This window comes from Gymnogyps californianus, chromosome 13 (genome assembly GCF_018139145.2).
Source record: "Gymnogyps californianus isolate 813 chromosome 13, ASM1813914v2, whole genome shotgun sequence".
Taxonomy (NCBI): domain Eukaryota; kingdom Metazoa; phylum Chordata; class Aves; order Accipitriformes; family Cathartidae; genus Gymnogyps; species Gymnogyps californianus.
In genome coordinates this window covers 6,134,818-6,161,707 of record NC_059483.1, presented here as the reverse complement: position 1 = coordinate 6,161,707, position 26,890 = coordinate 6,134,818, and the positions used below count along the sequence as shown (strand labels likewise).

Genomic DNA, 26,890 nt, shown 5'->3' with positions numbered 1-26,890 from the left:
GAGGGGCTGCATTTTTGAGGTATTATTTACTGCTTCAGTTCAATACTTCTGAACTCTGGCTCATTTGGCTGGGCTAACGTGGGAGAGGATACGGGCAACGGCGTCCCTGAAGGTGGGGGCGAGGGGGAAGAGAAGACTTCCAAGAAATTGCAGCACGATAACTGCTGACACTTGCTTTCCAGCCGACCCAGCATGCTGGATGATATGAGGAATGTTTCATTAGGGTCCAGATGGGCTTGTAGCTCTAGAAGAGCATCTTTGTTTTGGTGGGACCCACTGAGAAGCCTGTTCAAGCTAGCATGCTCACCTTCCAGAAGGATTGCATTTGGCCGTGCTGATGTATGTGAAGGCAATGGCTCCTGTTATGTGCAATACTATGTTCCAGCCCTGCTTCAGATCTGTATGCTCTGCCGAAGAGTTTGCTTTGTCCTGCCTCTGTCCCGTTGGAGCCTTTGGCTGGAGGGCATCTTCTGTGGCCCGTAATTCGTTACTGGCTGCTTCGATCCACAGTGACCTACTTTGATTAGGCAACAAGTCTTTATCTGAAAAGAAGTAAGTTGTTCCTTCGCCAGTCCTCCAGTTGGAAACTGTTTCAGGACTGGACTTCTCAGAATGAGACTGTTGGTACCAATTTAATCTTGTTCATAGCTGGTTTATATCACTTGGTGAAATGCCAGGGTTGTTCTCTCCTGGGTGTTTGTTTCGATGTTGTATTTATAGACAGCAACACTCATCCCCGTCAACCTCCATTTTGTTAGATTAAAATGCCAAACTTTTCTTTAGCTTCCCACTATAAAGTGGGCTCTTGTTTCTGTCGTCACCTCAATTTCAGCTCCTTGTTCTTGAGCAGAGGTGCCCAGGCGGGAGCCCTTGCCCACAAGGTCTTACACAGACATCTTGTGCTATGGACACTAGTGCTTCTCCATCCTCTCTGGTATTACCTTGTCTGATACAGCCTGAGGCTGCTGCTTTTTACGCTTGGGTTGCAGTGCTGGCCACTTGTGCCATTAGGAGTGACTCATTCCCCTGGGCTCTCCTCTGTCCCATTGAGTTTAAATTCATCATAGAAATACCGATGATGGACCATATCCTGTTGTGCTTGGAAAGATCCTAATGGAGTTGTGGCAGCTCACCAGAAGGATGAGCTGTTTCTCCTGAGCTATGTTCTGAAACAATACAGACCAAATCCAGCAGATACAAGTCAAGAGGAATTTTACTCTAATCAATGAGTTGTTTCCCAAAAGCGTCAATGGATCCAAGTCTGGAGCCTTAGCAGAGGCATTAGGTACAGATGTTTCAGGTTGCTAGAGAGGAGAGTGAAGAGCTTATTTTGCAAGAAAATAAGTGGGAATATGAAGAGGAATCCAGGAAAGCCAGTGAACAATTTGGGTGTGTAATCTGGTAATAAGCTTAAACGCCGTCCCTTTATAAGGGGAGAAAAAACAATGTAATTTTAATGTGGTGTGAACTCAAGGCAGTGCCTCATGGCCACAGTAAAGGCTAGTAGAAGTTGCAGCGTGGATTGGGATTTGGAGTTGTTGAAATCTTTTTGATTCTTTGAAAATGACGAAACAGTGCTCGAATGAGAGATTAATGGGGGCGGGAGGGGAGCAGGACCAGGGAGGGCACGGTGAGAGCCCAGATACTCGCTTGGCATCCCGCCGTTCCTGAAGCCGTTGCGTGCACTCTGTTTATTCGGGGTGAGGTCGGCGTTTCACCCTTTGCCTCGTTACCCTTTTTATCCCTAACTCAGTGCAGTGCCAGCCAGCAGGCTGGGGAAGCAGGGGACAAAGCTCCATCTAGTGTATAAAGGGAGATGTCTGGGAGCTAGCAAAATAAGAAGAAATCCTGCAGAAGATGGCTTTCCCTAGCCCAGGCATGGGGTTTGTGTTTGGTTTGTTGGTTTTTGGGTTTTTTTTGATAACTTGTGAATAGGATTGCAAACGCTTTGACTGTGCTAGTGTTAATGGAGTAACTCTGGCATTCTGACAGCTGATGCTCGTTTTCTGTACTGTGGAGCGTGTACAGGTTAATACTGGCTTTAATCCAGTTTTAAGTAGTCTATAATGTCAGTTCTAGGCAAAACTAAATATATGTCCTTCTGTTAAGATTAGGAATTCTATGGCCAGGTTATAGCTCTGTGAAGAGAAGGAACACAGAAATATAACAATGTATAAGATGAACGCTTTTAAGGTAGAATATCTTTTGACTCTTCCTGACTGATTTGTACAATCTTAAACTACAGTAAGTGGTAGATAATGCAAGTATAAATGGACAAGACATTTTATTATCTGCTTTTAAAAACAAAACAAGAATAACAAATCATCTTGTTTGTTCTGAAGGTTGCTAAAAATAGATTTTTTTTTTCTGTTTTTTTTTTCCTGAGTACTTGGAAAACCAGTTGCAGTTCCTGAATGTGGCTTTGCAGCAGCCTCTCTAAAAGGATGGGAAAAATATTTTCAGTGTGTTAGACACATATTGGCAACGCAATATCAGGCAGCTACTAAATTTCTGAATTCAGTAAATGGTTGTGTGGCAAAACCAGGCTACTATGATTTAATCCAGATTTTTTTCTGTGGATAATGAAGAAAACATTTTTTGGTTTTCCTTAATCCACCTATGATGTCCCATTCTTATCCAAAAATGCTGTTTGTCCTCGTACCTGTAGTACCTCTTCTACAGTTCAGTGCCAAAGACCACGTGGCAGAATTTGTCCCTGCCTGCAGTGGTAGCTCTTTGAAATCTGTGGGAAGTTGGGATCAAGCACCTGCGTGGGTTTTTATTGTTGTTTTGGGGCTTTTCTTAGTGTCCAGCATGTTGGGAATATTGGGGATCCTTCCTGCTGGAGGAGGATCAGGAGGAATAGAAGGTGAGCAAAGAGAAGGTGAAGTTTGCATCCGAAGTGGTAGGTCAAGGTGAGGGGATGGTTTCTAGTGCTAACCTTTCTCAACCAAGAAGCTGAAGAAATGGGAGGGTCGTTCTGCTCCCAGCAGCATGTTTGCCAAGCATTTATTTTGCAGAAACGTGCAGCTGCTACCAAGTTCAGACTGAGAGCCATTATAATACGGCTTTTTAGGGACAGCAATACTGTTGGGTGTTGGGCTCCAGCAAGTCTGGAACTATACATCCTTTCCAGGTGACTTTGCTGCACGTTTATAAACCTGGTTGACTAATGTAACACTGTATAGTCTGCTGTAGCCTAAAATAACAGAAGGTGTGAATTGCTGCTCCACAGTAATGGTGGGTGCTCCTGCAGGTACTTTGCCAAGGTCATGAATGCTAAATAAACCAGATTAAACAAAACCCTGTTGCGAGAATTCATGATTAACTGTAATCTTTGCAGGATTTATTTGTTATAAACTAAGCGCCTGCCTTTATTTTTTTTTGTCCTAGTAACTAAGGCAGATGTGAACTTCAAGTCCAGTGAAACATTTTTTGGCTCTTGCCACTGCTTACATGATTCAGGAGTTTGCAGTAGTTCCACAACAAATATAGCTTTGAACAGAAATAGCCATTCAAGTGCTATGCTTCTGGCAGTGCAGAAGAGATTAAGAAGGTCTAACAAAAAAGACTTGTAAATAGTTTTGAGTTGGCTGCTTTTTTTCAAAAATAAACCAATAGCTGTAATGTATTTTGAAAAGTAAGAAGTGGTATTCCTGCAGCAAGTTACATGGACAGCATGTCTCAGTTGGCATTAAACTGTGCAAAACATGGACTATGCTGAACAGCTTTACTTTAAAATAGCCTTTTTCTGCAGCAGCTGTATTAATTTTTGAGATTTTATTTGGTTGCATAAAGTTATTTCTGAAGATTTTTCTTGATGTCTCCTCTTTGAGAAGGGCTTATGCTTTTTAGATGCAACATAAGAAAGATGCAGAACAAAAGGATGATTGCAAAATGAAATTAAGGCTGTGTATTAGCAGGGCTGCATTTGAAGTGTTAAGAAAAGACTTATGAATAGATTAAGGAGGATCTTTTTGTATATATTTTGACACTTTGTGAAATCAGAAAGTATAAATGTTGCTTGAACGTTTTTGTTTTGAATGAGACTTCATTCTGTATCATGTTTTTTGATTTGGTATTTCTTTTATTTACATGCGACCCCAATTTTAAGTAATTATTTTCTTCTTTCCCTCTCTCTGGTGTTCATGAACAGTTTCTGGCTAGAAACAAGATGCAGAATTTTTTTTATGGGGGCGGAGGGGGAATTGCCAGAACAGTCCCTGGAGATGCCAGTTCCCCAGTACTCCAGCCTTTAAATCAATACTAAATATTTCTGTGAAAGACTGCAGTTCATATAGATGTCATGAACTTAAAATAGAATTTACAGCTGTTGGATGGCGGGTGAAGAGGTCTTCTAATCAACACTTGCACTGACCTACACCAGCTGTCCTGTGCAGCTGCAGAGCACACACTGAGGTGTTCTGACATGACCCCATAGCGTACACCCAAAGGTTGTAAGCACACAGAAACCGTACCCATCTCGGGAAATCCCTGAACTGGGAGTGGTTGGGATTTGGGATAGGCGCTTGGGGACAGAGGGACCTTATTGCTGGATGTGGCTGTACTGAGGATGCTGCAGGATCCCGTCGTAGCATAGCAGCACTACCTGATGGACTGCTGGGGTTTGCTTTCTCTAGGAGCCTTAGTTTGAGATTACCCCACGTCAGGGATGTTGTAGGTCGCATTGAATGGCCTAAGCAAGGGAATTGAAGGCCACCTCTTCTGTAGTTGTTTGCAATTGGGCAATTCCTCCAGTGAACGACTGTCCTTTTGCTTGGCCTCAATTAGCAGGTTTGTAAACATCACGAATGGTTTCTTAGGTGGACAACTGGAGCTTATCCCGCCTTCGTGTCTGTGCTGTGGATACCCAAGGCAGCAAGACTGGTACATCTATCCTGCAGTTGCAAATCACAATTGCAGTGTAAATATCCAAATGGTTGGTAGAGTAACTTGTTGCTGAATAAAGGCTTTTTTTTCCCCAGTCATTCAGCCTGCACAGTAAAACAATCCTCTTTGCCCCACTAACTCTTCCACAAGTAGACAAAAATGTAGAAGAACTATGAGCAATGCTTAAGGACTCTAAAACTGAAGTTTGTTTAAAACGTGTGGATGCTGAGGAATTGGTTTCTGCAGTCTGGAGAGTTGCTTTGTTAGAAAGAAAAGTTGCTAAAAACACTCTCTGATCTGATCAGGTCCTGTAATGAACAGCTAGTGCTGTGGCTAGAGGTTGAAGTGAGAGTTTGCATAATATCTGTCCAAGATTATTTTGATGTTAGAGTTATTGCAGTAATGTGTTAGGGGTTGTTTGTTCCCTTGCACGTAGTATTCACTGTAACGAGCAAGTCCTACGCACTGATAACACCGACCTATCACATACCGAGCACTGAATTCACTTTGTGGTTTTCATTATGACTGTTTGGGGTTCTTAATCATTTAAAACAAATCTTCCATAAACACTTTCCCTTTTGCTTCTTAAGATCCTGTTTGTTCAGCATACCAGAGTGAGGATGTCATCTGCGTGAGATGAGGCTTCGAGCTGCCTTGTCGTCTTTGGAAAGCGTTGAATAGCGCTGTAACAGTGGAGTCAATAAGCAGAAAACCTCGGATGAGCGGAAGGGTTTAGGCTGGGAATTGCTGGGTCACTGTAAGCCTCAAGAAGCAAGGTGGCTTTTTGGTTGGGAGGGAGTCTGAGCATGTGAATGATGGGTACAAGCTGTGAACACAACATGGTCAAGTCTTGTTTTCTGCAGCGCTGCCTCTGTGAATAAACTTGCTGTCCGACTATGTAAGTGATAAATAATTTCTAAACCAAGATATGATGGAAGGTGATGTGGAGTCAGATCTAGGCACTATGTAGTTGCAAAGTATCAAAAAGTGTGGTGATCATACGTCATCATCCCTCTCGGCGACGGTGTTATCTTCTCTATTTACCCAGATAAAAGAAGGTAAATTCTATATTACAAAATCAAGAACTACAGATGTTGTTAGTGGAGTGTTATCTCCTCTCTTTTTCTTTTATCACCTCTTGGTTGTTTTAGCTATCTAGCTTTTTGTTTTGCAAATGTGTGTAGAGCTCTTTAGAGAGGGAAGTACCCATAGATGTGGTGTCTGAAAAATGGTTCAAAAAGCCTTTGACAAGGTCAGGCTTTCAAGTGAAAGACAAATCCTCCTCATGCCTTTTTTTTTTCTTTATTTTTTTTGTAATATCTTCTCTAAGTTTGTGATGGCTTTGAAAGTTTGAGGAAGAGCATCAAACCAATATTGGGTAACGCAGTCAGCTACATTTTAAATTTCTTTAACCCTTCATGGAACATTTCTAGGAGCTTGAGGTGTTTGTGTGCGTATGTGTCTTCACCTGCCTGCTCCTTTTCTGCCTGAGGGATTCAGCCTGTTTGAGCAGTGGTGAAATTAGGGAAACAGCGTGTACACAGTCACATCGAGTCTCCGTACTGTTACAGATGCATGTCTAGCTCTTGTGAGATGCACCTCCAGTGGTTCCTAGGTGGAGGTTCACCTAGGTGAACCTTGAATGTGAAGGAGTTATGTCCCAGAAAACAAATTTGTCTTGCACCCACCCTTCCCCTTCCCCTTTTTGGTGATAAAGACCGTGAGAAAACTGTGCCGTTACAGACAGTCCTTATCCACTCCTCTGATGGCATTAATGGCCTGATCACACCCCTTTTAATTAATGAATGGGAGAAGCGCTTTCAGCGCCAACCCACATCTTCCGTTTCTCCCAGACCTGCAGCGGGTTGTCTGTCCGCGGACGGTGAGGGTGGTACAGCCGCCTGGGCACGGGTCTGAGGATCACGCTCAGCCCTGCGGTAGTGCCGGGCATTTATCTGTGCTTGCTGCAGACCCACGCCTTGCTCCGGGCTGTCTCCATCAGGAGTTTGTGCAATACTCTCATGCAGGTGAGGCAAGATGTAGCGAGATGCTGACTCTGAATTTCTGGGCTGTTTTGGAGTCCTTTCGTGATATCTGAAGACCTTGTGCATGGCTGCCTCCACCCCCTCTGTCTTTTCTCCTCGGTAGGTGCTGGATTGCACAGGTCTGCAGTGCCAGCAGGCGCCGGGCACTGCTGCCCGTGTTGCTGCTCCGTGGGGATTGGAGTTGCCAGGTCCTTATCTGGAGCCACCCCTAGAGACACGGCTGGCTGGGTCGCCGCTTGACTTTCACCCGAGGGTGCTCAGCAAAAGCCCTTGGACACAAGAGGGGAGGGGAAAGATGGAAGCTGTTAGAGTTCAGATGTTCATGCCCTGCTCCTTTGACAGCTTCTGTCTGTAAGTGGCGCTTTCCCGGAGCGATGGCACCGTGAGCAGATTGCGTGATTGATTTGTTGTGATGGAGGTTGTGTTGTGGGAGTTAAAAATACTGTGCTTGGGAGCTGGCCACTGTCTTCTGCAGAGCCACAGCAGCTGTGACTGACCGGCTGAGATAATGATGGTGACTTTCAGGAGGAGAAGACTTACAAAATACTCCGTGTTTGAAAAAAAATTGTAAATATATGTACATATATATATATATATATCTCCTTCTGAAACTTCATGGCAAACACACATTTGGGCTAATGGAGGTTCAGTTTAGGAGTAAAAAGACTTGGTGCATTATAGTGATTATTATATGGAAGTCTTTGAGGATACTCTCGGTTTGCAATTATTCATCTCCCTTTTAACAGGAATGGTAGTAAAGGATTGTAAAATGTGACCTTTGCAGCTTCTAGATTGAACCTCTTTAGTTTTACCTTGTTCTTTAATCTGGTGCTGATGAAGCTTTGCAAGCTATACTGCAAGCTGTCCCCCCAAGTAAATGGGCATTCAAGCAGATCAACTTACGGCATTTTATTAAGTCAACACTCATGCAAAAGCCACCTCCAGAGCTTAATAATTATTTACTGAGTGCTCCTGGGTCATGAGAGAGGTTTTCATTAAGTTCAGAAAGCATTATGTTCAGCAGCTTGTGAAGGTGTGTTTTAAAGACAGGAAGAAAAATGGAAAACTACTAAATGGTGTACAGCTACTTAAAAAAAAAAATCTTAGCTGAGGATTAAATGAAGTGGTTTTTTTATTTTTTTTTTTTATTTTTTTTTTTAAAGACGAGCGTATCCACTGAATTAATTCGATTTGTAATTCAGCCCTTAGCTCCTGCATAGTGGATCTGCATGGTGGATGTTTTAGGGTTTTTTTCTCCTTCCCCTGCTGACCAGGTGCACGCAATGCATGCGGGTGGATGGATGGATGCCCCTTGGGTTGAGGGTTGTTCTACAGGTGCAGCCCATGGCGTAGGGTAAGCGGCGTTGCTGCAGGAGAGCAGCTCTGAGCTGGTGCAGGTCAGGATAAGAAAGCACTGGAGGGACAGAGAAATGTTTACCTTGACGATGGAGCAGATGTGACAGCAGGCAGCGTGTCTCCTTAAATGTGTAACCTTCAAATGCGGAAACCTCCTTTCATGTAGAGGCCTGAAACATAGTCCTTGTTTTATTATAAAAGCTGATAAAGGTCTCCACACGGTTTATGTAATTGCTCTGTCCTTGGCAAGAAAGGACATACGAGGGTGCCAACTGTTGGTTTGGGTTTTTTTTGTTTGGTTGTTTTTTTTTTTTTTAACATTGATACTTTAAGCAGTGCCAGCCAGTTGGCGTGGTGAGTGGAGCATCGCTGTAACCCACAATCAATTATTAAATTTTAGGAATGAAGTACAAAGTGCTCCAGGGAAAATGCCCTAGTAGTTTTCTTGTACTTAGAATCCCTTGCTTTAGCTGAAGATAGGGGAGAAGAGATGGTGTAGGGGGCTGCTTTGTTGTTTGTTTTGTGGGTTTTTTGGTTTTGGGGTTTGGGTTTTTTGGGGAGTTATCTGGCTCCCTCTTGCATTTATTTTTTTCTTTTGGTATGCTTCAGTTTTCTGTCACCCCTCTCTGTGGCAAACAGTGATGCTGGCTGGTAGGTTAGATGCTGCTAGAAGTGTTGTTGCTTCAGCTGCATGTATAGTACTGGCAACAAAAAGTTTCTTGAGGTTTTACTGTTTGGTAGAGAGACTGAGAACAGAGTCTGGACAAATAAACTTTAGTTTTGAGGAAACTCTAGAAGTCATTGAACAGGAGGGGTGTTGGAAGGGGAGCTGTGCGGTGGTCTCTTCTGATAATGCCTTCTGGAGGTCAAGCCAAGTATTTGAGTTGTAACGTTGGCAACCTCTCATCTGCTTGCTTTAAAGATCAAGACAGTTTTATGCTAATGTTAGATACTTAAATGTGGATGCCTTTCTTTTCTCTATAAATAATTATGAATGGGATAAGGGTAAGACATGAAACACAAGCATTTAAATCCGTGTTATTTCTTACCTCTGACCTCCAAGATCTGGTGCAGCTCAGTGGATTTCTTGAGGTGCTAAATCTGCTTTTCTTGGCTGATTTCTCTGTGGACTAACCCATTAACAAATGGTTGGCGTGAACGGAGTAGAGCAACAGCCTCCCTCTTGTGTGCCATTTTTCTGCTTAGAGCAGGGTAGTCGATCCTGCCCAGAGCAAGTGGTTTTGAAAGCTCTTTTTTTAATGCATTTTATTTGGTTCTTGTTCATCTCTGTTTGAGGAAGCTCTGGGTTTGAGGAGTTGGTCTGTTTCTAATTATTGCAATTTGCCTAAGAAACCTTACATTGGAGGCTTTTTTCTTAGATTTTTTTTTTAAAAACAGTAATTAAAAAGCAAAGCTGAGTTAAATAATTTTTTCCAGTTCAAAATCTCCAGAGAAGTTTCTTAACGAATACATAGCTAATGCAAAATAATGTTTGTAAACCAGACAACTCATATAAATAATGCATGTGAACCAGAGAACTTGTTTGATCAATTTATAAGAATCTGAAAACAAAACTGACCAACAAAAGACAAGTTTGTCTTTTTGCCCAAGGAGACAGACATAAAATAATCAGTACGCATCTGGGAAGGTAGATTAGGCTCTAAAAGGTATGGTCTCTGTAATCTCTTGAGTTGATGGCAACAAAATCAAACTTGATTTTAATCTGATCAGTTGCCTTTTATTATGCAACAGCCATCTGCATTATAACTTATGTATGCAGTAACTAACATTTCCCAGGCATCTGTGCAAAGGATATGTAATTTAAACTTATTTAATAAAATGTTATCGCTTCATGATTAATTGGATTGGCACATGACACTCATAACTAATAACTCTCAGTCTGTATTACAGCATGCTTATTAGACTGCTAATGGATAACCATTTTAATCATATGTCAATTAAAAGGATGAGTTGGTTTCATTTATTGCAATTAAATGGTATCCATAAACCGTGTTTGCAGGAAGTATCTAAATCACATCGTGTATCAGCTGTGTGTGTGGGCTCTGTTACCGACTCTACATAATCTGGGGGTGAATCAGTTCATGTATGAGAGTTTTGAATCCACGTGTCCATGTTTTGGTCGCACTGCGGTACATGGCACTGTGCTTGATCATGGGAGAAGATGCCTGTGCAGCAGCATGTAAAGGTCAAGAAGCTTTAAAAATATGAATTTTCAAAACTCTCTTCATGAAGCCTTTGACATAACAAGTTTTTAATTGCTTTTTTGAGTGGAAAACTGAGTTTCTGACAAACCTTCTCCTGTTTGCTCTCCGGGAGGGTACATGGTGATGAAATCCAAACCATCTTCCATTCCACCTCGGAGCTTTGCGCGAAGCATCCTGCCATTGAGAAGAGGAGCAGACGCGGTGGGGAAGGGAAGCTGGGCGGGAGGATGGTCCGTGTTGTGCATGGGACAGGCTTAGAGGATGAGATACCAAAGTTTCAAATGGTTTTCCACATTTGATCAGTGCCACTCATGGAGAGTGGAAGGTATGCTGGTGTGGTGAGACCGCCCTTGCCCACGGGAGTAGCTTTACAGCCCCCGGGGGAATAAATAACGGGGAAATCTGCATGGCAGGAGCTGTCTTGTGTTTGTCCAGTTTCCTTCGCACTGCTTGTGACAGGAGCATCTGGTCAGGCAGGCAGGTGTTGTGCAGCCGCTTTTATCCCAGATAAAAGCATTATTTGAACTCGAATGCGTTGGTGGCAGTAGCTGCGGTCTGGCAGCACGCTGCTGCCAGCGCTGCCTGCGTTCAGGGCTTGTGCACCTCTATTCTGCGTAAAATTATAACGTGCATAAATAAGAGAATGATGCGTCCACTGAGCTCACAGTTCTGTTGTAGCTATGCTGGTTTCTGGCTTCTCCTTTGAAATAAGGATGAACAGGACATTCAGTAATCTCTTCTCAAGCTTTTTCTTCCCCCTCACCTGGCCACCAAAATCTGGTGTTCTGGATGTGAATTAGATCAGACTCTTCTTCCCCTTGCTGGTGTCTGCTCTTCTTTTGATACTTGTTTAAAAAGTACATTGCCCGACCTTGCACTACCTACCTAATTACATCTAAGTCATTTTTTCTAGTGAATAATTAAAATATTGAGCAGAATTGCAAAAGAAATAAAACCTGGAAGAGTCTCTGCCCTTTGGGGAAGAATTTGGCAGAACAGCATTTTCAGGGACTATCGTTTCTTTTAAAGACACAATACATGAAGCTTTTGGTGACAATTTTCAATCAACAGTAGACCCCTGAATCATCTGCAGGAAGCTGTAAGGACAGTTGTTGAGTTGTTGGTGTGAGTAGGTACAGTAATCGCGTGAGCGAGATGAGGTTTCTGGCAGGGGCTGTTTGAAATGCCGTGGAAATCAGTTCTCCTTCCTTCTCCCTCGCATTCCCCAAAATGTTAGTATATGGAAGGTTCTTCTGAGATGGTTTTCAGCATACTTGTCTTTGGTAGGCGGAAAACAGTTCAAAATGAAAGAAGGTGGGAGGAACTGCTGGGTTACCAATTTTGCAGCATTAGGTATCTGTAAAAAAATGCCAGTAGCACACAAATGAGAATCCTGCTTAGTGTGATACAAAATAAGGTTTTCCTCAACATGAGGAGAATGAATCCTTCCTTAAAAGCAGCATTTGAGTGCCTTTTTTTTGCTCATCTATTACAGTGGTCTCCAAAGTGGGGTGCACAATATTATTGGTGGGCAGGAAGAAAATATAAGCACTTCAGTAATACATGTATATAATTAATAAATAAATATACCTGTATTGGGGGTGCATGCTCAAACATTTTTTTTTTTCCTGGTAGCAGTGCGTGATCAAAAAAAAGTGGGAGACCACTGATCTATAACTATCCTAGTCATGGAAATAAAGCATCTCCTCGGTTTGGAAATGTGCAAGTGGTTCAGATGTGCAGCCAGGAAACATGCTGCTGGGTTTGGATGTGAGAATGCTTCGCCCTTAATTGAAAGGGTGGTGGTTTTTTGCAAGTATCACAGTCAATGACTTGTCTTGAGCAGCTAATTAGTACGATTATTCCACAGCTGCATTAGTTTCACCACAAAGGTTTTCTCTTGTTTTATCAAAAGGATCAGTGTCTCTGTGAATGTTTCAACCTGACAGGTCTTAAATAGCAAGATGGTCCCCTCCCTCCCTCCCTGCCCCCACAATGTGTGCTCTGGAAAAGCAGAATTTGATCTCTTGGGGGAGTAAGTGTGGGTTCTCCTTTTTCGTTTCTACTCTGAACTGTTTTCAACATCGGTCCTAAACAAAGCCGGAGAAGTTCCAGCAGTGCTGGCTCTGGTTGTCCAAGCACAAGTAGCTCTCCATGCCCGCAGCCTCCAGGGGAGACCTGGAGGAGGGATGCTAGCTCCTGGACTCCTTTGCCAGCTGTCCCATCAGCATCCCTCACGTAGCACCTAAACACCAGAGCCAGAGGTGGGCTTTTCAAGAGTGGTCTCCTCCTAGAGCGGAAGGGTTACTGCTGGCTTCCCCAGGCACAGCCCTGCATCATTGTAGCCTGATGAGCCCTTTCCTTCCATGGGCTGACAGCCATCAGCTGCAGCAGTCAGATTCAGAAACAAAATATCCTGAGTTATACACGCTGTAGCTCGCTCTTATATGGAGTCATGTATTCTTACCCACTTCCAACATCCTTCGCTTGAAGAATGTGCAGCTTGGTATTTACATGGTAATTGTTCTGCCTTATGCTACAGAAATGTCTTATAAATGGATTTTAGTTCTGAGGGCTAACAAAATGATGGGTTGCTTTCAGAAGGTGTCCCTGCAGTCCATGGCAAAGTTCCATGGTTTGCCCCATGCTGTCTGGTAAGAAGCTCTGCTTGCCAATGGCTTAGAAATAGCTCCTGGGTGGTGAAGTAGTGCAGTGTGCTAGCTCAGGCCAGCCTGATACACTTTATAAAGTGTGACTGAAATAAAGCAGTTATTGTTGTTTATTCTGCCTGTTCTTGTATCTCACTGTGCTCGGAAGATGCTGGTAGGCCTGAAGTGGGAGTTGTTTGTTTGGTTTTTTTGGGGGGGGTCTGGTTTCTAGCTATGAAGAGTGTCGCCACCAGCAAATCCAACCCCGAGGTAGTGTTTTGCAGAAAATAACTGAACTTTGTTATGTTTTGCTTTCATGGGAGAGGTAGATTTATTTTATCTATTTATTTTTGAGCTAGATCATTAGACCTGGAGTATTATCTATACCTATCATTAGACTTGATACAGCCATTTATTACTTTAAAAAAAAAAAGGAATATGAGTGCCTGCTGCTATCTGGAAAAGCATTTGTTTTTCTCGTGGATGGTTGCTGTAAAAATTGAAACAGCAAATAGCTCTTTACAGCTGGATATTGGCGTTTGGAAATGGTTAGCTGCAGTCAAGTTAAGGCAGCCTAATGTGGCTGCTAAGTACCTGAAGTAGGTCGGCTCCGAATTCCCCCTTGTGTGATGTGGCGTATCCTCACCCATCCCGCCCCACGTTCTAGTGTAATTCTGCAAGCTCCGACCGCTGGAGCCGCGATCCCGCTTGTGGAAGCTGAGCTGTCTCTCTCTGGTCTTCTCACAGCAATTCCGAGCATCCTGGCGCTTCCAAGCCTCCCTTAAGCTCCTCCAGCATGACCTCACGAATCCTGCTACGCCAGCAGCTCATGCGTGAGCAGATGCAGGAGCAGGAGCGTCGGGAGCAGCAGCAGAAGCAGCAAGCAGCCCAGTTCATGCAGCAGCGAGTACCCGTCAGCCAGACACCTGCCATCAACGTCAGCGTCCCCACCAGCCTGCCCCCCGCCACCCAGGTACCCATGGAGGTCCTCAAGGTACACCAGTCTTTCTGCCTTTCTCTTTAGGAGCTCCCGCTCATCTAAACGTACTTATTTAATAGGGACGTGGTTATAGGGATTTTTCGACAAAGAAATTTTGCAAATAAGCTGCGCTCTGGCTTGATTTGCAGCTTATTTTGGTGTCCTGGTAGTGAAAAATGGAAAACCTTTTTTAAAAAGTTTGTGTGACTTTTGTTTTCTTTAAACTTTGAGATCTCGGAAGGGAGGTTTTGTTACAAAACTAATGTTTCCGTCATTTTCCCTTTGGAAAACACTTCTCCATCTTTCTAGTACTTAATTATTTTCAAAAAGAAGACATTATTAGTAGATATTCAAATCAATATTTTGGTTTTTAAAAGAAAACAATGAAATATTTTTGTAAAATGGAGTCAAAACTTATTACAAAAGAGCGCCTCAGAAAGCCTTAATCTGAAATACGGGTGAGTTTCCAGCCTCTTGCAACGAGCCTTCGTAATCCTTTTTTGCTTAAATGACTTGTTTGCTATTAGTAGCTTTGGATTCCTTGTCCTACTGGAAACTGTAGGAGCTTGTTAGTATCCCTTTGTCAAAGGGGATGTAGCTTGCTAATTACTTGGGGAAAAACGTGAACAGCTATAAGAGATAATTTCATGCACTGGTTAAGTCCAAGTAGAGTAAAGCAATGTGAAATGTGTGAGTAAAAGAATGCAAAACGTTTTGGAGAAATTTGCTAACATATTTCATGAAAATAAAATTTTCATTAGTTTTGAAGTTATCTATTTGCCCTGCATTGTTGCTAAATCTTTTTATTACAGTCTGATGTTTAGTAAGTGCTTTCAGTTGGTAAGCGTATTCTTACCAGATGAGTTAATTGAGCTTCGTTGCAATCTGCTTGTAGTTTGCTCATTGCTGTTGTATATCGATGATACGTATTCAAAGATTTAGTTTTAAAATAGACTTGCAGGCTCAGGATTTCGAGGCAGTCTGTGTGACGGGTTTATGGAGGAAATGTAGGGTGCTTTTATTTATTGAATCTGCTTTATGGTATTGTGTTGACAATGCCAAAACAAATACTTAATTGGGACACTAGAGTCATGCTCAAGTATGGTCTACGATCTAGGAGCAAAAAGGCGACAGCTCAATTTTGAATTCTTTCTATATATACACATTTCCATTAAAAATTAAATATGATACACTTTGAGTGTGTGTGCATGTGCATATAGTAAGGAGTGTGAAAATGACTGGGAAGAGCTAGTTTGTCTAATGTTTGTGCATTACACACAATGTTTGTGTATAACAATTTGTTAAACTTGTTTCGAGGTTATGACACCATAGTTATAATTCAGATCCAGCAGATGTGTAGGTGCTATGAAATAGTTTTTTGTTTGTAATGCACTTAGTTAAATAAGCATATATGACGTTTTTACACCCTTTCATCCTAATATGTTATGACGTGAATTTTAGGGTGGTTTTTTTTTTTTTAAACCTCTCAACTCGTGGGAAAGTGTTTATTTTCTGATGATATTTCACTGTTAAGGAAGGAGTGTAATGGCTTGAAGAAACATTAGCAGTTGTCGGTATCGTTCACTTTACAATTGCCTCTTTATGTGAGAGAGGAGGGAGGCAGCCCTTTATTTCTGAGGGACAAACTACAGGAGACGCTGCAGCCAGAAGATGATGATCAGTTATTACAAATGGAGTTACTAGGAACTGCCTTGTCATAGGATTTGTATGCAAATCTGTAACCTGCTAGAGCTAGAGAACTTCACGTGAAGGACTCGAACCTGAATCCTCATCCTTCAGGATTGCAAAAGAAGTCTCTGTCCCCCTTTTCCTCCTGATGGAGGAGGGCCTCCTGGAAAGAGGGAGGACACCTCCCCTGCACTCATCTTTGGCCCAAATGGCAGCGTGCATGACCCTGTAGAGCAAAAAATTAAGAGAATGTATCCTTAACTGGCTTGTAAATTAAAATAACTGGCAACAACTACCTTTTGGTGACAGAGAATTGTGCATTGAAGGTGATGGTTGTGGAAACATGAGCTACCTGCTGGAACAAAATGATGCCTGTCTTCTCATCACCTGCATTTACATAAGTAACAGTCAAAATGAGCAAAAACAAGTCCTCTTGGTCTCTGCCCATGAGAGAAGTGAGACTGCTTTGCATAGTTTTGCTGCTTGTGTTTTTGGTGGTGGAAAGCAGCTAAAGATTCATCCTTTTGTCCTTACTGGTAAAAGTGGACCAGTTCTGTACCCCCCCCCAAAAAAAAAAAAAAAAAGTACAAAATACCAGTCTTGAAGCCATGATCTTGCTGAAAATTTACCACTGGTGCTTCAGTTGAGAGTAGGATTTGGCTGAAAGGTCTATATAATTTTGTGATGTGGTGGTTTGTTTTGGTTGTTTTTTTTTTTTTAAATAAGTTATTTGGCTCAAAAGATGAGATTAACAATAAATCAGAATCTTCCTGGTGCCCATGCGCTGACGGCCAGCTCTGCCTGCAGTAACACTGTACAAGTGACATCATTTCCCTGCAGCTGCTTTTTACACTTCAGTTGTTTTTAGCTGTAGATGAATTTTCCATATGAGCTGTACAGAAGTTTTAATTAGATAAATAGGGAACTAAGTTGGTAACTTTATTATCCAGATGGTCTGGATTTAGTGACCTTAAAGAATGAGATAGACAAAAAGGGGATTTTTACACTTTCAGAAATGTTAATCTGCAAGGCAACTTTCTTTAAAAGAGATCTCTTTGAATATTACTTCACAAACAAGTACGACCAAATGTAGTAGCTGGTTTTGTTGTTGTTTTTGTTTATTTGTTTTGGAACTTAGTATCAAAAAATGCCACTCTAAGCCTGTTCAATTTGTCAACGTCTTGTGTTTTTGATTACATTGTGTGACTTGCCCTTTCTCCCGTATCTCACACTGTGAGAAGGAGAATAATACTTCCATGTCTGAGGATGGTAGTTTGGAATTGCTAGTTTAAAAAGAAGCCAAAGGTGTTAATGAGCTTGGATTTTATATTTGTTTTCAAGATGTTCATTTAGAAACAATACAGAAAGAAAGAGAAATATGTACGAATCTGTCACATTGCATAGGAATCTCCAAATTACATAATGTGGTATACTCAAGGCCATATGAATAAATAGGATTTCATTTTCTTGAGTAATGACTTCTTATTGCATCACTTCTCTGCCAAGTAATGTAGCTTGGCAAGGTAGGAAATGACCTGTTGGAATTCAAATTTTGTGTTGCTTTGTGCAGCCTGATTAAGAGATGGACTAGGAGTAGGTCTAATGCATTTGGAAGAGTATCTCTTCCAATCTAATAGCAAAAGGAAGATTTCTTACAGCTTTCAGTTATCCTTCTGCAGAGCTGATGTTAGCTTCACAGACGTACAGGCTGGTTTATCTTTAAGCACCTTCTCATCCATCTCCTGTTGGTAGTTGAGGACCAATGCTACAGAGAGATGTCACAAGAGTTTCTTTGCTTCTGCTGCAACTCAACTTCTTGCTCTGCCTTGGAAATAGGAGCATATAACTTAAAATGTTGATCGTTAGAGTAGTTCCAAGCCCTATCAATGTTGGATCAGGATCCATTCCTGAGGTACAAAGTAAGTTTATGTTTTTATTTAAGAGTCAACTTGTTTTTGCAAAGAGTTCATCTTAAGATGTCTTCAGTGGGTTGTTTTATGGAGTAGCTTCTTCCATACAGGTGTGTTTTAGTTTTGTATACTTAATTGGTATTAAGAAGCTGTTCTTTTTGTTGTTGTTGATTGCAGTTATTCTCTTGTCTGGTAGGAGTCCTTATCTGTTGGAGCAGAAGCACCACTGCAGATCTCAACTTCAGTTTTCCAGAGCTGATCTCTGGGAACTGGTTGCTGCATTTCTGTAAGCAGGGTTAGCCCAGGACTTGAGGAGGTCGTGCATCAGGCCCCTGCCTGTAGTCACTGAGACCTGATGATAGGTTAGTCCTTTTGCTCCTCAGTCATCCATTTGCAAAATATTACTGCTATTAATCCCATACCTTGCGGAGTTAAATTTGTTAAAGGTGGTGAAATCCTTGGCTATTAGAAATCGACAGAATATGCTCTTGGTTCGTAGTGAAGCTGGTCTCTTAATCAGCTCCCCATATCTGTCTCGGACTTCATCTGTTACTGTCGTCTTCCTGCTTGATATCACAGAATTAGCTTTTCTCCTGTAGTCCTAGCAGCTGTCTGTTGACAGTTATTTAGGGAGCATCTCCCGTTGATGTGATAGAGTTGCTGGGTTCTGCTTTTTGTGTCTTTCATGCCCCCCCCTCGCCCGTTCCCAGCCTCCTTTCCTACCAAGCAGCTCGCAGGATTCTTGTAGTGAGTGATCTCCTGCCTGCTGAGTTACTGGCAGCAGCAGGACAACTCCCTGCCTTTTTGACCGGCAGTGATACCCTAGCCTCCTCTGTAGGATAGTTTTCAGTCTTCTACGTCAGGCCAGGCAGCTTTTAGGATTTTTGTGTTCAGCAGGCAGAAACACTGACTTGTATGACCAGAGTTTTATGTAATGTCCCTCTGGCATCTTTGCCAAAGCTGCACTGTAGCAATATGGGTATGGGGCTCACCACCTTTTACATGCTTTTAAGAGACACAGAAGGAAAAGGGTTGTCCTTCATCTAAAACATCTAAAAGATCCAGGGGAAAAAAACAAGGAGTCAGTCTAAAGGCTGAAAGTACCAGCCATCATGCCTTATTCTCCCAAGCAAGGCTTGCAAGATCCTCTGCTTGTTTTTTGGATTAGTCTTTGAGAAGTTCTGCTGATAAAGTAGTCAGACCTGAGATGTTGATTAAGGCTTGCCTTTGAAGATTGCTCTCTTCTTTTTTTTTTTTTTTTTTTTTTGAAGTGCACTTGTCTCAAAGTAGTCTTATTTACAGAATTTGCACTGGTCCAGAAAGTACACTTATTGGAGAAATTCAGAAGTGGGCCGGGGGAGGAGTGGGGACTCACCTGTTTGCTCATTGAGAGACATCACAAAAATTGAATTGTAGCTATGCTGTGCAGTTTGTATTGTTTTGCCTGATTTCTGGATAAAGTTTACTGTTGAGAACAAGCATAACACAGTCCCCTAATTACTTCGGACCTGCCTGCCCAAAACACAATGTGGGATTGCAGAAACTGTGACTGGTGTGAGCAGGCTTATGACCTCCATGGGAGGAGATGCACTGGAGCATCCTCAGGAGACAGGAGAGGAGGCTGAGGGCCAGCATCAGCACACAGAAATGCAAATCAGTTCCTTTGAAAACGTTACCAGTTCTTGCAGAATTGAAAACATTACCGGTGGGCAGCTGACATCCAGCCCTCTGCATGTCTCACTAAGTAGATGGAAGGTGGAAAACTGAGGGTGAACTCTTCTTCCCTCTGCCCCTCCATGTTATTTGTTAGTGTTCCTCAGTTGGTGCATGGATGTGACACTTGTGCTGTCATGTTTTTAATGTGATGCACCAAGCCACGGCACAAGGGTTGATGGAAGCCTAAAGTGGATGTGTTGTGGTGAAATGGTGTGGTCCCTGGCCCAGTCTGTCCCTGCTGCTGCACGCTGATGCTCCCAAGGATGCGGTTGGTTTACCTCCCCTTCCTCCTGAGTGTTGTCACACCAAATGCATAGCACAATAAGAAATCTGCTGGGCTTCTGGTGTCTCCCTTCCTCCCTCTTTGCCTGCCATTCGGAATTTAAGAATGTAACTTCCATTTGGCACAGCCGCTGAGATGGGAGAGCCATGTTGGATGCCGCTGCAAAGTACAGCCTTGAGGGCTGGGGTGGGAACCCGCAGTGGGTGTCTGCTGCATGGACTGGCGTGTTTCTGCAGTGGTACAGACGTCTTTTGGATGCTGCACAAACACTTTGCGGGTAATGAGATATAAACAGGTCTCCTGACCAGCGGATGATATAACAGGTCCCTTTCAGGATGCTAACATCCCGTTTATCCTTGTTTCTGGAGAGCGAGCAGACAGTTCCCTTGCTCCAGGGGATCTGGACAAGGCGGGTCCTGCTTTGTTGATCTGCAGCTTGAGATCTCTCCTCTCTGTGCTCCCACACAGCGCCTGCTCTTGCTAACGGGGCAGTTCACCCCAAAATGTGATATGTCTATAAAAACATATGTATGGAAATATAGGCTACAAAAACATTTTTAATATTTGTTGTTAACAGATTATTAATAACGTATTTGCATACAATAATGTTTATAATATGCTGTACATTTAAAAATTTCTCTGCCACTAAGGACCCCACTTAGGATTCCCCTTGCCACAATGCCTAGGTTGGTGTCTTCATGGTAGATGTTAACTGCTCTTTTGGTGCTAGAAATACAGCTCTTTACTGCTACGTCTTGTCATTGTGGCCTTTCTTCTTTCACCTGGGGTCCTTAACAAGCTGAAACCTCTTCTTTTCAAAGCCTAGAACCAGACACTGTTTACTGGATTTCCGCTCTTGCTTTATTATTCCAAGAGCTTTTGCCCATCTCATGGCAGTATTGTGGGCTGATCGCTACTGATACCAGAGCGGGTCCATTTGTCTCTTCCTTAATGCTGTCCCATTGCTGTAGTTCGTGCTCATCTTTCCCCTTACAGCAACTTTTCTTGAGTAGACAGGAGTGCAGCGCTGGAGCCGTGCTGCTTGGAATGGTGCAGGCGACCAGGCTGGCCTCTTGCCTTCACCCTCGTGTCATTGTTCATTCAGATTTTAAATGCGCCACCACGATAAGCTCTTTCCATCAGATACCCTGTATTTCTTCGTTTTTGAAATGCCAAGCATGCCTTCGGAGTGATGTTAATGACTATGGACATATATCAAAAAAATACCTCCTCCTAGTCCTTTTCCAGCGTGCTTATTACAGAGTGACCTGTGGTGGTAATGCAGTCCTGCCTAGCAGGGAAGGCTGTGCAGTTAGCAATAGTGTTCTTGGTGTCATGATTACGATAAAACTTCATTGTATAGGGGACTTATCTCACGGTTCTGAAGAACAGGAACAATGGGATGTCAAGATAAATGTGTGGTAGCGTCTGCTACAGCAAATGTGTGTTTGTGGACACACACTTATCTGATTAAAAGTTAATTTAATCTAACCTGACAATGGTAGATAGTAGTGTGTGCTGGTATGTTATGTAAGCATGGCATGTATTTGCAATTGAGAACTTAGACAAGTGATTTGCCAGACCGAGTCTTGGTGAACTACAGATAGAACATTTAAACTAAGGTTACTTATGCTCAGTGACTCTGGTAGATGTAACTTAAGCCTACAGTAAATTCTTCATAAAGAAGAACTTGCATTTAACTACAGAACCACTAAAGCCTGCCCTGTCTCCTAAGCCTTCATGTAAGTAAAAGTATCTCTCAGGCCTTAAATCCTTTGCTTGCTTAGTGGGTTGAAAGCTGTTCCAAAACAAGCACTGGTGCTAGATGTCTGTGGTTAGTAATAGAGGTAAAATGTAAACTCTTGCTTAACACCTAGGTTATTAGACATTAAAAATGCATGGAATTCAAGGGGGCAACATGCTTCAGTGTACAAGTATCTGACTGCTTGACTGCTAGTGCAAAACACTGCTTTCACCCTTCGTCCCAAATGTCCTTTTCCTATGGATGCAAATACATGTGTTGCCTAGATCTTGAGAGAAATGCTGTTGCTGATGAACATGTCTGATCTTTCCATCATGGCTCTTCGGCTGTGGTCACTGTGACATAAAATACAGCTCCCAAAGTGGAGGGACAAACTGTGTTGTTACTGAATTATGCTGCTGGAGGGGGCCCGGGTATTTCCTGGGCAAATGGTACTGTGAGCAGGGTGCACAGGTAACTGAGCAGAGTAGGAAGGTAGCTGAGAAACTGCTCCTTGTCATAGAGCCGTCTCCCTGCAGGTTCACAGTAGTTACCTGGTAGTTTGAAGTAACATTTTTGACACGGAGGAAATAAGGATATAGTCGCACAAAATGATATAGGCATCTGGAGGTCCGAGCTCTGATCGCCTTTTAGAAGGTTCGTGGTGGTATATACCCTAGTTGGTGGTCTTGAGGATTTGCTGTCTTCCCGCTGGCATGATAACATCCACAAAATTAAGGAGAGCTTGCTAAGTTTGTAGTTTGTTCTGTTACAGCTTCAAAATGCTCCCTGCCCACCCCCATGGTCTAGCCGTATTATCTGATGGCTGAGTTACCAGACCTTGGGAAAATGGTGGTTCACCGTGTGTCAGTGGCTGTTTCAGAGCTGCAGAAGATGAGTTAATCTTCCCAAAGATTTGTAGGTGCCCATAGTTGTGGGTATTAAAAGCGTTGATGAGGCTCTGCAGCCCACCAGCTAGCAGATTTTAAGAGCTGGTATTAAATCCTTTTTCAGTCAACGTTAATTTAAAAAACATCTTATTCCACTTTCCTGGTTGAGCCAAGGACCTATAAAGAGGGTCAGTGCTGATCATTGCAGTTGTGCTTGTTGCTTCCACAGCTTAATTCGGCAGAAAATAGTGCCCGGAGCCACACGCAGCGCTGGAGAGCAGGGGAGTTGGGTGGAGGTCTAGGGAGGCCTCTGCTGACACCTTTGATAGATGTTAAATTTTAAATGTGAAAATTTAGATCTGCTTAAAGTAATCTTTTGGTATTATGTGTACTCACAAATATTTCAGTTCTTCAGCTAGTTTGGCAGCATTATTCTCCGAGACGCTGAACCTGTGTAGTGAATGAATTCAAAGTGACAAGCTGGAGACATTCCTGCCATTCAAGAGAGGCTTAAGGAATTTCTTATTGGCTAAATTACAAATATGTAGCATTTTGCCCAGCACTGCGTGGCAATTTCAACCTGCCTGACTGTGACAAGATTAGCAGTTTTCCTCCCCCTCCCCAGCAGTAATTTTTTTTTTTTTTAAATTAGATTAAGAAGTACCAGGCAGAGATGCAAAAGCTTGAAAGAGTAAAAACCAGCCTTACCTTGAATGATTCTGTCTGTCATTGGACTGGTTCCTTAATTAGCCCCATGTCCTTTAACCTCTTGAGAAATAAGTAAGGGATAAATTTGGGGATAAAGACAAAGACGCCCGAAGATTTACCACACACCGCTAGGTAATTCATCAAGGAATGTTGGTAATTAGCCCTGCCTCTTTCCTTTCTGGCTCATTTAATAAAACTGGTTGATTTAAAATAATGCCTGCTGGTTCATTATCAACTGCTTTAAGAGCTAAGTTATGAACTTGAAACAAAAAACAGTATTGTGTTGTCTGTAAAGGACCTGGCAAGTGTGTTTCATTTCGTTTTAAAAAAAAAAAAAAAGTTATTCAGTCCTGTCATCAGTCTCCTCAACTTGATAATTAAATATTACTTTCTGTTTGGATTACCATTTGGCTTTTTGGATGTATTTATTTCTAGTGTCTACTACTGAGAGACAGAGAGGAGGAAAAAAAATCCAAGATCTTGAAGAGGTACATGTCAGATTGTGTTAAGAAAGCATGGCCTGATGGAATTCAGCTGAATACGGACTTTACAATAGTAATAGTTGTCCAGTTGAGGAAATGGGTAACTGCTTTAACCCTTTATCTTTCGGAAATGAGTGCCAGCTTCATGTCTTGTTCTTGGAGCAAAATGATCCATTTCAGTAACGCATCTCTTCAGTGCTTGTAGTGGAAATTGTCCCTGAATTGAGGACAGAACTCATCTGGTTTATATTTGCTTAGGAAAATATTAATGTAGCATTCTTGCTTTTTCTTTATAGGTAGGAATAGCATTACTCAGAAATTAAATGAGAGGATCAGGCTAGAACTGGATCAATAACACTGCTGCCCTTGCACTTTTCTGGGAGAATATCTCTGTATGGCAGCATCCAGTTTGAATTTGTTACATCAACAGTTGCTGGCCAACGGATCTGGTTAGGTCTGTCTGACTTAAAGAATTAAGTTACTATTACTGTAAATCTTCCTTTAATAATTAATCTCAGACTCAGATTGCAACACTTCTGAAACTGTTGTGGGCTAGAGGAAAAGCAGGCTGTGCTAGCCTTCTGCTTATGCTAGGCTTACCAGATCTTGAATCCTTTAGAAGACTTGTTCTGAACCTCTTCTAACTCATCAGTATCGTTTGGGGCAGAATTGGATATAGTGTTTCAGTGCAAATAAAAAAAAAAAAAACCATCCTCCTCGCTAATCTTCCCTACATCCCCTTTGCATCCCCTGGGATAGTGCTTATTCTGGGGGAGCTTGTGTTTGTTACTTGCGGCTGTGACCCAGCAAAACTGCGTGTCTGCTTTTATATGCTTGGCAGATTGGTAAATGGGGAGGGGGAAAAAAAAAAGTGATGGCCTTTGTGGAAATACTACTCTGCCAATCTTTAGTTCTCAGCAATTCTTTTGTTACCAACTACAAAAATATCTTGCTGTCTCCGAACACTTGCAGAGAGAGCGCTGGGGTGTTGGGGTAACAGCTCAACCCTGCAGGTTGTCACTTGAAGCACTTCCACTGGATGCCAGTTACCCACTTGTTTATTATTTTGAGGCTTCTTAATAAACTTCTATAGTTTAAATTGACTTAGAACTAGATATGTTTTTTCCAGCTTGTAATGATGTGGAGCAGAAAATCAAATATCTTTAAAAACAAACAAAAAAAAAAGAAACCAACAACAAACACAACTTTATACCAGTGTTTTTGCAAAGTTAGAATGTCCACGCCAAATTAATAGTTTGGGTTTCCCACATTATCTTCTTGTATTTTTAACATACTGGAACAATATTTTGTTATGGACCTCTGACTTAGCGTCCTAGACTTGCTGAATATCAGTAGTTGAAGTTCCAGCTAGTTCTTTGAAAATTCTTGGGTAACTGTGCTGGTTTTGGCTGGGATAGAGTTCATTTTCTTCAGAGTAGCTAGTGTGGGGCTATGTTTTGGATCTGTGCTGAAAACAGGGTTGATAATTCAGGGATGTTTTCATTACTGCGGAGCAGTGCTTACACAGAGTCCAGGCCTCTTCTGCTTCTCACCCCACCCCACCCCACCAGTGAGTAGGCTGGGGGTGCACAAGAAGTTGGGAGGGGACACAGCTGGGACAGCTGACCCCAGCTGACCAAAGGGATATTCCATACCATATGACGTCACGCTCAGCATATACAGCTGGGGGAAGAAGAAGGAAGAGGGGAACGTTTGGAGTCATGGCGTTTGTCTTCCCAAGTCACCATTGGGCATGATGGAGCCCTGCTTTCCTGGAGATGGCTGAGCACCTGCCTGCTGATGGGACATGGTGAATGAATTCCTTGTTTTGCTTTGCTTGCGTGCATGGCTTTTGCTTTTTCTTAAACTCACTTCAAAGTGAATTTTCTCACTTTTACTCTTCTGATTCTCTCCCCCATCCCACTGCAGGGGGAGTGAGCAAGCGGCTGTGTGGGGCTTAGTTGCCGGCTGGGGTTAAACCACGACAGTAACTTACACAATTCAAGCAGATTTTTTTTTCCTTTTGAACTTGATCATGAGCAGCATGAGTTTCAATGTCAACATTACAGTAATTAAACTAGTACACGAAATGCTTGGAAGCACTGAGAACACATTCGGTTATGTCATTCATTGTGTTGCACTTTCATAATCTCTCAGCAGATGGCATTACGATTTCCAAGAGTGTATGTATTTCTTGGGAAAGCTCTCAGCTGCTGGGGAAGTCGTCTTTCTAGACTGTTCCTTTCACCGATGAAGGCTAATACTCAGGTGTTAAAAACTGTTTTGACACATTATTCTGATTGTGTTGTTTGCCTGTGTTATTAGCTGGTGAAAATAAAATACAATGTCCCAGAGGTATGTTTAAGCCATTAACCAGTAAATGCTGTATGTAATAGTTATTGCATGCAAAATCCAATTACTGCTAGAAAGTCTGTGAAAGGCAGGCTGCCTCTTTTAAATAAACCTGCTACTGCCGTCCAGTAGAAGTAATAAACTTGTTCAGCAAGTAAGACTAGAGCGCTGAAAAAGCTTTAAGCGATAAAACTGGAGCGTGTTTTCCATTGAACTTTCCCGATCCTCAGAGCTATGTAAGACACAACTGTATTGCGTTAAATTATACCCCCCTTCTGCTTTGTGATACAAATCCTGATTTTTGTAGACAATGTGAGCTAGTGAAAGAAAAATCACTTGAAGTATGTGATGGCTTTCTGGAAAAAAAGTAGTAAATACTACTGTATTTCTAAATTAATGGGGCTTACACAACCCAGAAGCCATTAGCTGTTTTCAGGTAACCCACCTGCTCGAAGCCGTGGCTTCTGACAACATTTTTGTTACCGTCTTGGCTGGAATCTGTGTCGTATCTCCAAATGGACACATTGACATCAGCAGGAATGTGTCTTGTGTGTTTAAGGAAACCAGTGTTTTAAAGAGCTGTTTTTCTGTCTCGGAGCAATGTACTCCTTGTATCTATCTATCTGTCCTCTCCTTTTGAACACGGAGAGCGGCAGATCCGCTTGCCAGAAGGTGTCACAGGCAATGAGCGCTATGGATGCTGAATGTACAGTGGTGTTGGGAGCCGTCGCTGGAGCTGAGCTTGGAGTCTCAGCCGCAGTCAGGCACCTAAGCATATTTAAAAGGTCTGGGCCTAAGGGTTCATTGCTGCAAGCTCCAGAAAATCCTAAGAGTGAGTTTCAGAGTATTTTTCCCTGCCTATCTAACACTGATGTTTCTTTTTCTTTCCTAGTTACAATGAAAGGCCTTGCCAGTAAACTGTTATATTAAACTATGGTGGTAGTGGTATTGAACTAGAAGTTATTCTGACCTGGAA

At 42.4% G+C, this 26,890-nt stretch overlaps 1 protein-coding gene across 6 annotated transcripts in view; it reads left to right on the top strand.

Moving 5' to 3' along the window:
• Nucleotides 1–26,890, top strand: part of MITF (melanocyte inducing transcription factor) — a 109,915-nt gene that overhangs the window by 47,003 nt on the left and 36,022 nt on the right. For 5 of the 6 annotated variants that reach the window (XM_050904601.1, XM_050904604.1, XM_050904603.1 and 2 more), the window contains one exon: nucleotides 13,912–14,158. In XM_050904601.1, the coding sequence (XP_050760558.1) occupies nucleotides 13,912–14,158 (247 nt within the window). Of the gene's footprint in view, nucleotides 1–7,230; nucleotides 7,283–13,531; nucleotides 13,539–13,911; nucleotides 14,159–26,890 lie in introns of those variants that run through there. The other variant, XM_050904605.1, reaches the window with a different exon arrangement.